The 14,978-nt window shown below is 42.7% G+C and overlaps 1 protein-coding gene across 3 annotated transcripts in view; it reads left to right on the top strand.

The window, feature by feature from the left end:
* The window catches only part of LOC115203979 (rhotekin), a 39,177-nt gene extending 24,543 nt beyond the window's left edge, over positions 1–14,634 (top strand). Inside the window, exons 10-13 of one of the 3 annotated variants that reach the window (XM_029769121.1) lie at positions 1,331–1,499; positions 6,375–6,479; positions 7,441–7,533; positions 13,516–14,634. In XM_029769121.1, the coding sequence (XP_029624981.1) occupies positions 1,331–1,499; positions 6,375–6,479; positions 7,441–7,533; positions 13,516–13,667 (519 nt within the window). In that variant the 3' untranslated portion in view covers positions 13,668–14,634. The remainder of the gene's footprint in view (positions 1–1,330; positions 1,500–6,374; positions 6,480–7,440; positions 7,534–13,515) is intronic. The other 2 variants (XR_003880290.1, XM_029769122.1) reach the window with 2 other exon arrangements.
* The last annotated feature ends 344 nt before the right edge of the window (positions 14,635–14,978 follow it).

The following is a 14,978-nucleotide window of genomic DNA, read 5'->3' as shown; positions in this document are numbered from 1 at the left end:
GCTGTTTTTCAGTCTCTTGGTCCCAGCTTTGATGCACCTGTACTGACCTCGCCTTCTGGATGATAGCGGGGTGAACAGGCAGTGGCTCGGGTGGTTGTTGTCCTTGATGATCTTTTTGGCCTTCCTGTGACATCGGGCGGTGTAGGTGTCCTGGAGGGCAGGTAGTTTGCCCCCGGTCCGGTGATGCATTGTGCAGACCTCACTACCCTCTGGAGAGCCTTACGGTTGTGGGCGGAGCAGCTGCCGTACCAGGCGGTGATACAGCCTGACAGGATGCTCTCGATTGTGCATCTGTAAAAGTTTGTGTGTTTTTGGTAACAAATTTCTTCAGCTTCCTGAGGTTGAAGAGGCGCTGTTGCGCCTTCTTCACCATGCTGTCTGTGTGGGTGGAACATTTCAGTTTGTCCGTGATGTGTACGCCAAGTAACTTAAAACTTTCCACCTACTCCACTACTGTCCCATCGATGTGGATAAGGGGGTGCTCCCACTGCTGTTTCCTGAAGTCCACGATCATCTCCTTGTTTTTGTTGACGTTGAGTGCGATGTTTTCCTGACACCACACTCCGAGGGCCCTCACCTCCTCCCTGTAGGCCGTCTCGTTGTTGGTAATCAAGCGTACCACTGTAGTGTCGTCTGCAAACTTGATGATTGCGTTGCAGGCGTGCGTGCATGGCCAGAGAGAGTACAGGAGAGGGCTGAGAACTCACCCTTGTGGGGCCCCAGTGTTGAGGATAAGCGGGGTGGAGATGTTGTTTACTACCCTCACCACCTGGGGGCGTCCCGTCAGAAAGTCCAGGACCCAGTTGCACAGGGCGGGGGTCGAGACCCAGGGTCTCGAGCTTAATGACGAGTTTGGAGGGTGCTATGGTGTTAAATGCTGAGCTGTAGTCGATGAACAGCATTCTTACATAGGTATTCCTCTTGTCCAGATGGGTTACTTTTTTCACGAAGCAAAGACGTTTAGGGAATGGGGATCACATGCAACAACAACAAAAAATGCCTGTGCAAAATGTCCAAATGACATCGGTTTGACCGGTTGTGGGAAAATAGAAAGCTGTGAAAATGACCCAACCTACAAATTACCTTGACTAACCTGTACCCCGCACATTGACTCGGCACCAGCCCCCCCCGTATATAGCCTCTTTATTGTTTTATTGTGTTAAATTTTTTTATTTTTTTTTATTTAGTAAATATTTACTTAACCAGCAATGCTGCTCAAGAAAGAGTTAAGGGCTTGTAAGTAAGCATTTCACGCTAAGGTCATTACCTTAGATTTGATTTGAACATGCTTCTGTTAAGATTTCAGTATTGCGTGTTCTCTCCTTCTCAGGAGACCCGCATCCATGTGTCCGAGAGAGGGCCTCTCCACCATACCCAGAGTATATCCATCAACACGCACACCCGAGGTGAAGAAGCTGTCACACACACTCTGGTCACACACACACCCCAGGACACACAGCGCTGGATGGAGGCCTTCAGGCAGCACTTCTATGACATGAGTGAGTCATACTGATTCAATTTAGTTACATTTGATTGGATTTGGTTAAGTTTGATTAAATTCTATTTGGTTATTTATTCGATTCAATTTAAATCCTTATCTATTTGCTGTATACTAGTGGACACAATCCCTGGTCCTGCATACTCACAGGCTGTGCAGGTTTTTGTTTTGACCCATTACACGCTACTGGCCCACCCTTCTTTAATCCGACAGGGACAGCTAGAAGAGACATTTCCAGTTACATGATGATCATTACTGTTGAATTGTAATGTTAGGTTTTATCATTCTTGTCTTCATAAGAGGGTCATTATATATACATACACAGTTGAAGTCGGAAGTTTACATACACTTAGGTTGGAGTCATTGAAACTACTTTTTTCCACACATTTTTTGTTAAACTATAGTTTTGGAAATTCGGTTTGCACATCTACTTTGTGCATGACAAGTAATTTTTCCAACAATTGTTTACAGACAGATTTTTTTCACTTATAATTCAATGTATCACAATTCCAGAGGGTCAGAAGTTTACATACAAAGTTGACTGTGCCTTTAAACAGCTTGGAAAAATCCAGAAAATTATGTCAAGGCTTTAGAAGCTTCTGGTAGGCTAATTGAAATCATTTGAGTCAATTGGAGGTGTACCTGTGGATGTTTTTCAAGGCATACCTTCAAACTCAGTGCCTATTTGCTTGACATCATGGAAAAATCAAAAGAAATCAGCCAAGACCTCAGAAAAAATATTGTAGACCTCCACAAGTCTGGTTCATCCTTGGGAGCAATTTCCAAATGCCTGAAGGTACCACGTTCATCTGTACAAACAATAGTGTGAAAATATAAACAACGTGGGACGATGCAGCCGTCACACCGCTCAGGAAGGAGAAGCGCTCTGTCTCCTAGAGATGAACGTACTTTGGTGCGAAAAGTGCAAATCAATCACAGAACAACGGCAAAGGACCTTGTGAAGATGCTGGAGGAAACGGGTACAAAAGTATCTATATCCACAGTAAAACGAGTCCTATATCGACATAACCTGAAAGGCCGCTCAGTAAGGAAGATGCCACTGCTCCAAAACCGCCAATAAAAAGTCAGACTACGGTTTGCAACTGCACATGGGGACAAAAATCGTACTTTTTGGAGAAATGTCCTCTGGTCTGATGAAACAAAAATAGAACTGTTTGGCCATAATGACCATTGTTATGTTTGGAGGAAAAAGGGGGAGGCTTGCAAGCCGAAGAACACCATCCCAACCGTGAAGCACAGGGGTGGCAGCATCATGTTGTGGGGGTGCTTTGCAGCAGTAGGGACTGGTGCACTTCACAAAATAGATGGCATCATGAGGATGGAAAATTATGTATATATTGAAGCAACATCTCAAGACATCAGTCAGGAAGTTAAAGCTTGGTCGCAAATGGGTCTTCCAAATGGACAATGACCCCAAGCATACTTCCAAAGTTGTGTCAGAATGGCTTAAGGACAACAAAGTCAAGGTATTGCCGTGTGGAAGGAAATTTGCAACACAAACAAACATGGAGAGTGAACGTGACACAGAGCACGGAGACACAGAGCTCGTACCTAAAGAGGGGCTACTTCGGTCGCATGGACGTGGTTTGGATATGAAAAGTCTGACGTGGACCAGAAAATCGTCCTCTGCAAAATATGCCGCAGGCCGGTCCCGACCAACAGGCTCAAACGCCAATAACCTCTTATCACCTACACAAGAATCATGTGAAACAGTAAGGAGAGAGTCTATGGATGAGACCCCAAAAAAGTAGTCGAGTGCTCAAAACAAACTCAGACTCAGACGTTGCAAGAGGCTTTTGCCAGCGGCACACCATATGGCAAAGAATCACGAAGATGGAAGGAGATAACAGCTGCCGTTACAACTTACATCTGCAAAGACATGGCCCCAATTTACACGGTCGAGAAACGGGGGTTTCGTGAGTTGGTGCTAACACTCGACCCAAGGTACCAAACGCTAATTAATATACGACACGTATTAGTGCCAAAATAACATGCAAAACAGGCAAGCCCCAAAAAATAAATAGTGTCTCACAAAAGTGAGTACACCACTCACATATTTGTAAATATTTGAGTATATCTTTTCATGTGACAACACTGAAGAAATGACACTTTGCTACAATGTAAAGTAGTGAGTGTACAGCTTGTATAACTGTGTAAATTTGCTGTCCCCTCAAAATAACACAACACACAGCCATTAATGTCTAAACCGCTGGCAACAAAAGTGAGTACACCCCTAATTGAAAATATCCAAATTGGGCCCAAAGTGTCAATATTTTGTGTGGCCACCATCATTTTCCAGCACTGCCTTAACCCTCTTGGGCATGGAGTTCACCAGAGCTTCACAGGTTGCCACTGGAGTCCCCTTCCACTCCTCCATGACGACATCACGGAGCTGGTGGATGTTAGAGACCTTGCACTCCTCCACCTTCCGTTTGAGGATGCCCCACAGATGCTCAATAGGGTTTAGGTCTGGAGACATGCTTGGCCAGTCCATCACCTTTACCCGCAGCTTCTTTAGCAAGGCAGTGGTTGTCTTGGAGGTGTGTTTGGGGTTGTTATCATGTTGGAATACTGCCCTGCGGCCCAGTCTCCGAAGGGAGGGGATCATGCTCTACTTCAGTATGTCACAGTACATGTTGGCATTCATGGTTCCCTCAATGAACTGTAGCTCCCCAGTGCCGGCAGCACTCATGCAGCCCCAGACCATGACACTCCCACCACCATGCTTGACTGTAGGCAAGACACACTTGTCTTTGTACACCTCACCTGGTTGCCGCCACACACGCTTGACACCATCTGAACCAAATAAGTTTATCTTGGTCTCATCAGACCACAGGACATGGTTCCAGTAATCCATGTCCTCAGTCTGCTTGTCTTCAGCAAACTGTTTACGGGCTTTCTTGTGCATCATCTTTAGAAGAGGCTTCCTTCTGGGACGACAGCCATGCAGACCAATTTGATGCAGATGCGGCGTATGGTCTGAGCACTGACAGGCTGACCCCCCACCCCTTCAACCTCTGCAGCAATGCTGGCAGCACTCATACGTCTATTTCCCAAAGACAACCTCTGGATATGACGCTGAGCACATGTACTCAACTTCTTTGGTTGACCATGGTGAGGCCTGTTCTGAGTGGAACTGTCCTGTTAAACCGCTGTATGGTCTTGGCCACCGTGCTGCAGCTCAGTTTCAGGGTCTTGGCAATCTTCTTATAGCCCAGGCCACCTTTATGTAGAGCAACAAGAGTTCTTTGCCATGAGGTGCCAGTCAGTATGAGGGAGTGTGAGAGCGATGATACCAAATTTAACACACCTGCTCCCCATTCACACCTGAGACCTTGTAACACTAACGAGTCACATGACACCGGGGAGAGAAAATGGCTAACTGGGCCCAATTTGTACATTTTCACTTAGAGGTGTACTTACTTTTGTTGCCAGTGGTTTAGACATTAATGGCTGTGTGTTGTTATTTTGAGGGGACAGCAAATGTACACTTATACAAGCTCTACACTCACTACGTTACATTGTAGCAAAGTGTCATTTCTTCAGTGTTGTCACATGAAAAGATATACTCAAATATTTACAAAAATGTGAGGGGTGTACTCACTTGTGAGATACTGTATATATTTATTTTAGGCCTATATTTATTTTGTTTGCAACGATAGTTGAAGTGTGTTCTATTTACTTTTTTTGATTTTATACATTATTTTATATTTTGTTACATGCTTATTTGAAAAGTTGCGCAGAGGTTCTAAATAAAAGAAGAAATAATAAAATATCAGTAAGTACCTTTTATTTGTTGAGTTTAATTCAAAATGTAAACTATTTATTCATTGAATTTACAGAAAATGTGCTGTATATGTATCGTTATCGGGATATGAAATTACCTATATCGGGATTTGAGATTTTGGCCATATCGCCCAGCCCTGGGCGGCAGGTAGCCTGGTGGTTAGAGCGTTGGACTAGTAACCGAAAGGTTGCAAGATCGAATCCCCAAGCTGACAAGGTAAAAATCTGTCATTCTGCCCCTGAACAAGGCAGTTAACCCACTGTTCCTAGGCTGTCATTGTAAATAAGAATTTGTTCTTAACTGACTTGCCTAGTTAAATAAAGGTAAAATAAAACATAAACATGCTGCTTATAGTGAGTGCCTAACACTGTCTGTGCATTCTGCAAGATTGATTGCTAATTCAAGCTATTTAAAAGTAAATGTTACAGCCTACATTTCTATGCCAGAGAGGAACTGTTTAGTATTTTGTTTATCAATAGATGATTGTGATCTATCTCCTGCCTTGGTATAGGCTGTGAAATTAAATAGGCTATGATGTTGTGCTTCTATCACACAGCAACACCATGCTGTAGCCTAGTATTGTTGTCAAATATTTCAAATAGTCTACCGGTCTATTTAATTTTGAGCATGCTTAAATAAGGGCTGGATGAATGGTAATATTTGTTGTCGGCCTAGGCTATAGTGGCGGAAATACTGTAAGTCATGTCATGTTCTACACGCCCAGTTATGCGATCTCTTACATACGGCGACTGTATACTTTTTTTAACATGCTGAGAGAGGCCTGACTTCTGGAATACAGGGGCAATGCATGCACAAGGCCATGCCGACGCATATTAATTAGAAAAACCTGGCTGGAGAATGTGGCTTGATTTGGCATTATACTGAAATTAAATAATCTCCTTGCCATACTACTCACTCTTTTCTTCCTTCTTGGAAAAAGATCATGTAAATTAACTATATTTAAATTGAAGTGGTTTAGGGTTACATTTCACCAAGAAGCTGTACGTAATAATAGTAACATTTCAAGAAATCTATTTTACAAAGTCATGTCGACGTTTCACTCTGCAGGTCAGTGGAAACAGTGTTGTAATGACCTGCTGAAGATCGAGGTACCCTCTCCTAGGAAATCCCATTTGGTCACAGCCAAGCAGGGGTCGCTTTACCACGAAATAGGTAACTATTCAATAACACACACCACCATCACATAGGTCTATACACTCACCTACACTTACACAGTTTGAATGATTCTAATATTAGTCTGCAGACCTGCTAGAATTGTCTCTAAATTATTAGACAAATTGGATGCTTTAGCAACTGTAGGGAAATAAGATAGCTCTCAAGGGATTATATTGTTGTCATCAATATTGTAAGTAGTCCTTCTACAACAGCGCAGTAGTGCGACCTCTTAGTAAATAGATATTTTGTGAATCGTCTAAACTTAGTTTCCCCTCAAGCTCTAAAGAAGTGAAAATACCGTTGATCACCATTACCACAAATTTCGGGCTTTCAGATAAAGCGTGGGATAAAATAATCATTAAAAACAGGTGGAACTCGCCATATGCCGCCTCCCTCTACCTTTAAGCAAGATGGACTGAACGAAACCTGCTCTGATAGACTGGGATGAAAAACCTGTTTTGAGAGCAAATGACACTACATTTATTTTGTATTACTTGAACCACAACGACAGCATACATAGAAGCACAATGGTGGCATTATCGCCAACACCTGTTATGTATACCACAATGACTCAGATGGATCAAGGCCCTATTCAGGAATTTGAGAGCGAGACAGAAATAGAGATTGACGGAGAGAGAGAAGGAAAAAAAAGAGAAAGAGGAGAGGAACCAGATGTGAAAGATGATGGGTAGAGAAGAATGCAGGAAAGAGGAGTTATTTCAAGGAAATGGTCGAGGGGAAAATGGATCAAAATTTCTTTGTTCCTTCCACATGCCTGAGTTGAACCAGAAGAAAGTAATAATAAGTTCGGGGCTATTTTACTACTTCTCTCCTTTCTTTCACAATAATCCATCGATCATATTGTCCTTTTTTTATACAACTCTACTATACCTCATCACACACTCCCACTCTACTCATCCTCCTCCTCCTCCTTCCTTCCTCTCCTCCTTTTCCTCAGTCACTCCATCTTCCCCAGGTGAGAGTGTGGTAATCCAGGATAACTCTGTGACTGCTGAAGTGTGGGCCTGCTCTCCTCTTACTGTAACCACAGGTAGAGTACCACCAACAGTAACAGCCCCACAAACACACACAAACGTGTGTGTGTGTGTGTGTGTGGCTGTTACTATATTAATTTTTATATATATTTTTTTTATATATAAAATATATATATATATATATATATATATATATATATATATATATATATATATATATATATATATTACTGCTCAAAAAAATAAAGGGAACACTTAAACAACACAATGTAACTCCAAGTCAATCACACTTCTGTGAAATCAAACTGTCCACTTAGGAAGCAACACTGATTGACAATAATTTTCACATGCTGTTGAGCAAATTGAATAGACAACAGGTGGAAATTATAGGCAATTAGCAAGACACCCCCAATAAAGGAGTGGTTCTGCAGGTGGGGACCACATACCACTTCTCAGTTCCTATGCTTCCTGGCTGATGTTTTGGTCACTTTTGAATGCTGGCGGTGCTTTCACTCTAGTGGTAGCATGAGACGGAGTCTACAACCCACACAAGTGGCTCAGGTAGTGCAGCTCATCCGGGATGGCACATCAATGCGAGCTGTGGCAAGAAGGTTTGCTGTGTCTGTCAGCGTAGTGTCCAGAGCATGGAGGCGCTACCAGCAGACGTGGAGGAGGCCGTAGGAGGGCAACAACCCAGCAGCAGGACCGCTACCTCCACCTTTGTGCAAGGAGGAGCAGGAGGAGCACTGCCAGAGCCCTGCAAAATGACCTCCAGCAGGCCACAAATGTGCATGTGTCTGCTCAAACGGTCAGAAACAGACTCAATGAGGGGGGTATGAGGGCCCGGCGTCCACAGGTGGGGGTTGTGCTTACAGCCCAACACCGTGCAGGACGTTTGGCATTTGCCAGAGAACACCAAGATTGGCAAATTCGCCACTGGCGCCCTGTGCTCTTCACAGATGAAAGCAGGTTCACACTGAGCACATGTGACAGAGTCTGGAGACGCCGTGGAGAACATTCTGCTGCCTGCAACATCCTCCAGCATGACCGGTTTGGCGGTGGGTCAGTCATGGTGTGGGGTGGCATTTCTTTGGGGGGCCGCACAGCCCTCCATGTGCTCGCCAGAGGCAGCCTGACTGCGATTAGGTATTGAGATGAGATCCTCAGACCCCTTGTGAGACCATATGCTGGTGCGGTTGGCCCTGGGTTCCTCCTAATGCAAGACAATGCTAGACCTCATGTGGCTGGAGTGTGTCAGCAGTTCCTGCAAGAGGAAGGCATTGATGCTATGGACTGGCCCGCCCGTTCCCCAGACCTGAATCCAATTGAGCACATCTGGGACATCATGTCTCGCTCCATCCACCAACGCCACGTTGCACCACAGACTGTCCAGGAGTTGGCGGATGCTTTAGTCCAGGTCTGGGAGGAGATTCCTCAGGAGACCATCTGCCACCTCATCAGGAGCATGCCCAGGCGTTGTAGGGAGGTCATACGGGCACGTGGAGGCCACACACACTACTGAGCCTCATTTTGACTTGTTTTAAGGACATTTACATCAAAGTTGGATCAGCCTGTAGTGTGGTTTTCCACTTTAATTTTGTGTGACTCCAAATCCAGACCTCCATGGGTTGATAAATTGGATTTCCATTGATTATTTTTGTGTGATTTTGTTGTCAGCACATTCAACTATGTAAAGAAAAAAGTATTTAATAAGATTATTTCTTTCATTCAGATCTAGGATGTGTTGTTTAAGTGTTCCCTTTTATTTTTTTGAGCAGTGTATATATATACACAGACAGAGGAAACTGGCAGTTCAACTTCACAACATGAGTCACAGTGGAAGTGTAAATGATGTGCCCGGAACAATACACGATTTTCACCTGCCATGCCAACCAGTCTTGGTATGGCAACCACAGACTTACTGGAATCAATCCACAAAGGACTAATGGGGTGATTATAGTTGGGACTTGTGCCCATGTGGAATATGTAAGGTAGGGGAACCTGTCAAAGCCAGGCCTCATTAGAACACTCCATTGACACTCCCAAATCATAATGATATGATCATAATGTTTCTTCAACTGTCTGATCTGTCAGCCTAGCAGATTGACACTAATCTCTAGAATATTACTTCCGCTCTGTGAGACAGCTACTGCACTGGGCAGGTTCATAGTTCAGTTTGAGTTCTACTGTAGGCTTGTGTTCTTCCCTGCTAGTCCTGGAGAGCTTTTATTTCAGCCCAGCGGTAATACCCCTGATTCAGCTAATCAAAGTATTGGTGATCAGCTGAATCAGATGGTATAGAACATTGGCTCGTAAACTGGTGCACACTTTCGACCCGCGTTGAACCAGGTCAGGTCAGTAGCAGCTGTGGTTTCCTACAGTCATCTGACAGGAACCATAACAAATAGGTCTACGGTCAACAAACCCGAGACACACTGTCCCTGGGAGACGATGTACAACATCAAACGTCAACTGTTCTGGTTGGCAGCGTGTTTGACTGACTCAGTCATGGTAAACACTAATTAAGCCAGGGCATAATCCAAGTCAATGTGCCAAACGCTCCAAATATCTCACTGATGGATAGCTGATGGATGTTTATAGAGAAAAGCCAGGGTTGGGTCAAAATGGTTACCAAGTCTTAATTATATCATAGCGTCTGTTGCGTTGGCGTGTTATACAGGAGTTGATGTAGTGCATACGAGTCCATTGTTGTACCCGACAATGGATGGCTGTGTGTAGGCTGTGCCTTCTTTATATTGCATCATGGATTTCAACAGTGTCATATGGTACCTTATTGTTATGATGGATTAAAGTAAACATATACAATTATTGTAGTCGATACACTTCTTAATTCCTTAATCCTGATCCAATCACATTAACTATAGTTCTGAGCTTTGTTTTACTTGTCTCTCATCTGATTATTTATGTACAACAAGGTACCACACATTACCTCTGAGGCAGGGTAGATGGCACATCTATCTGGCAAGTTGCTTGGCATATTGGCTGTTTCTCAACATCAGTAATCACTGTAACTGGGGGAGTCAAAAGAATGCTGCTGATCTGAAAATCTTAGACAGGTTCTCCACTGTGTGTGGTAGCAGTTGTGTTGCGCAACGTTCCCATGAAGCCGTTTGGCGAGGTATGTGTTGGGCAGAGTGGGGGGGTTGGGTGAGTGCGTGCTTGTGGGTGTATGGAGTGTTTTTGGAGTTGGGGGATTTTTGAGATTGCTGTGCTATTCTTAGCCGGATTTAGAGCTCTCAACACTTAGAAATCATAAATCATTTAGTGGAATTGAAACGCCACCACTTTCTGAAGCAGAATTTTTAACGAGTCAGCAGACATTCAAATGATCTTTCTGCTTCGCTCAGAGGAGGTTATAGTACAAATTTAGCACCCATTTCCTATCACTAAATATGATCATATTTATTTAACAGTTTATAAGATAGGTGACATCTAATAGAAAGCTGTTTATCATTTTATTGTTACTATATTTAGAAAGAATTTCAGTCATTTCAAGCCCTATTGCCCCGCTTTCTTTGAATAGGAAAAAAATCATGTACAGTTAATTCAGAAAGTATTCACACCACTTGACTTTTTCCACATTTTGTTGTGTTACAGCCTGAATTTAAAATTGATCAAATGTAGATGTTTTTGTCACTGGCCTACACACAATACCTCATAATGTCAAAGTGGAATTATGTTTTTAGATTTTTTTTACAAATTAATTAAAACTGAAAAGCTGAAATGCTTTCAGTCAATAAGTGTTCAGCCCCTTTGTTATGGGAAGCTGAAAAAAGTTCAGGAGTAAAGATGTGCTTGCCAACTCAAATAATAAGTTGCATGGACTCGCTCTGTGTTCAATAATAGTCTTTAACATATAATTTTTTAATGACTACCTCATCTCTGCCCTCAAACATACAATTATCTGTAATATCCCTCAGGCGAGCACTGAATTTCAGAAACAGATTCAACCACAAAGACAAGGGAGGTTTTCCAATGTCACGCAAAGAAGGGCACCTATTGGTAGATGGGTAAAACATTTTAAAAAGCATACATTATATATCCCTTTGAGCATGGTGAAGTTATTAATTACACTTTGGATAGGGTATCAATAAACACAGTCACTACAAAGATACAGGCATCCTTCCTAACTGAGTTACCCGGAGAGGAAGAAAACCGCTCAGGGATTTCACAATGAAACCAATGGGGACTTTAAAACAGTTAGAGTTTAGTGGCTGTGATAGGAAACTTACGATGGATCAAAAACATTGCAGTTACTCTACAATACTAACCTAATTGACAGAGTGAAAAGAAGGAAGCCTGTACAGAATAACAATATTCCAAAACATGCATCCTGCTTGCAACAAGGAACTAAAGTAATACTGCAAAAAATGTTTGCAAAGCAATTATCTTTTTGTCCTGAATACAAAATGTTATGTTTGGGGCAAATCCAATAAAACACATTACTGGGTACCGCTCTCCATATTTTCAAACATGGTGGTGGCTGCATCGTGTTATGGGTATGCTTATAATCGTTGAGGACTGGGGAGTTTTTCAAGATAAAAAAATAAACGGAATAGAGGTAAGCACAGGCAAAATACTAGAGGAAAACCTAGTTGCTGCTTTCCACCAGACACTGGGAGACGAATTCACCTTTCAGCAGGACAATGACTTAAAACACAATGCTAAATCTACACTAGAGTTGCTTACCAAGATGACATTGAATGTTCCTGAGTGGCCGAGTTACAGTTTTGACTTAAATCTACTTGAACATCTCTGGAAAGACCATAAAATGGTTTTCTAGCAATGATCAACAACCAATTTGACAGAGCTTGAAGAATTTTGAAAATAATAATGGGCAAATGTTGCACAATCCAAGTGTAGAAAGCTCTTAGAGACTTACCCAGAAAGACTCACAGCTGTAATCGCTACCAAAGGTACTTCTACAAAGTATTGACTCAGGGGTGTGAATACTTATGGAAATTAGATATTGCTGTATTTCATTTTTATTACATTTGGGTGAGAAAAAAATCAATTTGATCCATTTTGAATTCAGGCTGTAACACAACAAAATGTGGAACACGTCAAGGGGTAGGAATAGTTTCTGAAGGGACTGTATGTTTAAAAAAGATATATTTTTTCATAATATTTGTACTATGTATTTGAGCTTGTGTCCTCAAGGGAGTACACCTCAGCAATGTATAACTATTTTTACCAGAAAGGGGAGTTCCAAAACATTCTAGAACTATGCTACTAGTCTACTTAGGCAAAAATCAAAATTTTGAAGTAACGTTCAAGAGTTTAACGTCAGACAGAGATGTTTAGCCTTCTGTTTGTGTTATTCTTTCTTACATGTAATTGAATATTGGCGTGCAGCCACACTCATAGCTGCACCTGCTATTGTGATAAAGCATGAACCTGTACTCTCCACAGGGCTGGCGTTATTGGTGGGCCTTGGGGGTCCTGGCCCGCCCTACCATACCTCCTGCCTGTCCAAATAAAATATTTTAATATTGATAATTTATTTGTCCGAGATGCGCACCAACAGAAAGGCGCATCAATCTCTGATAAAGCATCTGAGCGAACAAAACAGAGCCCATGTATCTGATTCTTTCTGGCCCCAAAAAGTATTGCAATGTGCGCACATAGGCGGACCCTGTGAAAATAAATTGTCCCCCCTATCGACGTCAAATGCCCGTGCAACTGATTTGTTATGGCACCAGCCCTGACTCTCTGTGAAGACCCTTCACAGGTCCCATTTGGCACGTGCAGCTAGATGAATCAGTTGGCCATCCAATAGTTCTTCTCGATGGTATAACCGTACTGGTTCACATTAAATGGAGTAGAATAATAGGATTTTGATCATTTGTTGTTATAATGGATGTCTTTGTCTCTCTCTCTCTCTCTCTCTCTCTCTCTCTCTCTCTCTCTCTCTCTCTCTATCTATCTCCATCTCCATCTCCATCTCCATCTACATCTCTCTCTCTATATCTCTCTCTCTCTATATCTATATATAAATACCTGTGCTACCGGTATAGTTGAAGGACCCTCCATGATTGCCAGGTTGTCCCAGTCAATGGGACCAACATCAGGCAACTGCATCATCCAGGACAGGATCCACCTCTTACCAAACTCCAGCACCCCTCCACCCCCCAATTGTACTCCTGCTCTTGGGAGTGACGTGCAGTGACACCCACCTCTCCCATGACACAGTGTCTCTGTACTGTACCTATCCCTGTCCTATAATAGCACGAAACAGCCACAAGAGAAAGCCACTCCTCTCCAGAAACACATACAGGAATGCCACAAATTGGGGGCTGCAATCACACACTTTTGCTAATTGTAGCATTCCACACTCTTGAGTTATTCTGGTAATGCAGCCTTGACCTTTTCTAGTCCAGACTCAATGTTTTATAGGACACTTGGCTCTTCTCTTTACTTGTCCGAAGTCCAAACCCAATCGGCTCTTAAATGCAGTTAATTGATTTTAAAGGGTAAAAATATGTAGGTATGATTTTGGTACTTAGTCTTACTTTTAGTCTTTAGCCTTCTCTCTTCCTACTTAGCCAGCAGCAGCATACCACCCTGCATCCCACTGCTGGCTTGCTTCTTAAGCTAAGCAGGGTTGGTCCTGGTCAGTCCCTGGATGGGAGACCAGATGGTGTTGGAGGGCCAGTAGGAGGCACTCTTTCCTCTGGTCTAAAAAATATCCCAATACCCTAGGGCTGTGATTGGGGACACTGCCCTGTGTAGGGGGCCCTCTTTTGGATGGGACGTTAAACGGGTGTCCTGACTCTCTGAGGTCATTAAAGATCCCATTGCACTTATCGTAAGAGTAGTGGTGTTAACCCCGGTGTCCTGGCTAAATTCCCAATCTGGCCCTCATACCATCACGGCCACCTAATCATCCCCAGCTTACAATTGGCTTATTCATCCCCCTCCTATCCCCTGAAGCTATTCCTCAGGTCGTTGCTGTAAATGAGAATGTGTTCTCAGTCAACTTACCTGGTAAAATAACAGTAAAATAAATAAATACAAATTTAAATGAGACCGTTTTGTTTCTGACACAAAAATTCAGGATAAGATAATCAGTATGATTGCAATGCGGAGCATGTAACTCAAACTTGAGGATGGCAATAAAAACCTAAAACCCTTTATTTGTATGTCTCCCGGTCATGATTGTTGTCATGAACTGTCATCTCCGTCAGTGACGTGGCAACTCTGTCATTGATGGCTACCCAAATTCTTTCAATCATCACTGTTCTGCAGTTCATGCATAAACTAATTAAGGACCAGTGCAGTCAAAACGTGATTTTCATGTGCTTTATATATACAGTACCAGTCAGAAGTTTGGACAAGAGTGTGCAAAGCTGTCATCAAGGCAAAGGGTGGCTACTTTGAAGAATCTCAAATATAAAATATATTTTGAAATGTTTAACACTTTTTTGGTTGCTACATGATTCCATATGTGTTATTTCATAGTTTTGATGTCTTCACTATA

The sequence above is a fragment of the Salmo trutta genome, chromosome 12 (assembly GCF_901001165.1).
Source record: "Salmo trutta chromosome 12, fSalTru1.1, whole genome shotgun sequence".
Lineage (NCBI taxonomy): Eukaryota > Metazoa > Chordata > Actinopteri > Salmoniformes > Salmonidae > Salmo > Salmo trutta.
Note: the sequence above shows the minus strand (reverse complement) of the source record. Positions and strands in the feature narration are given on the sequence as shown.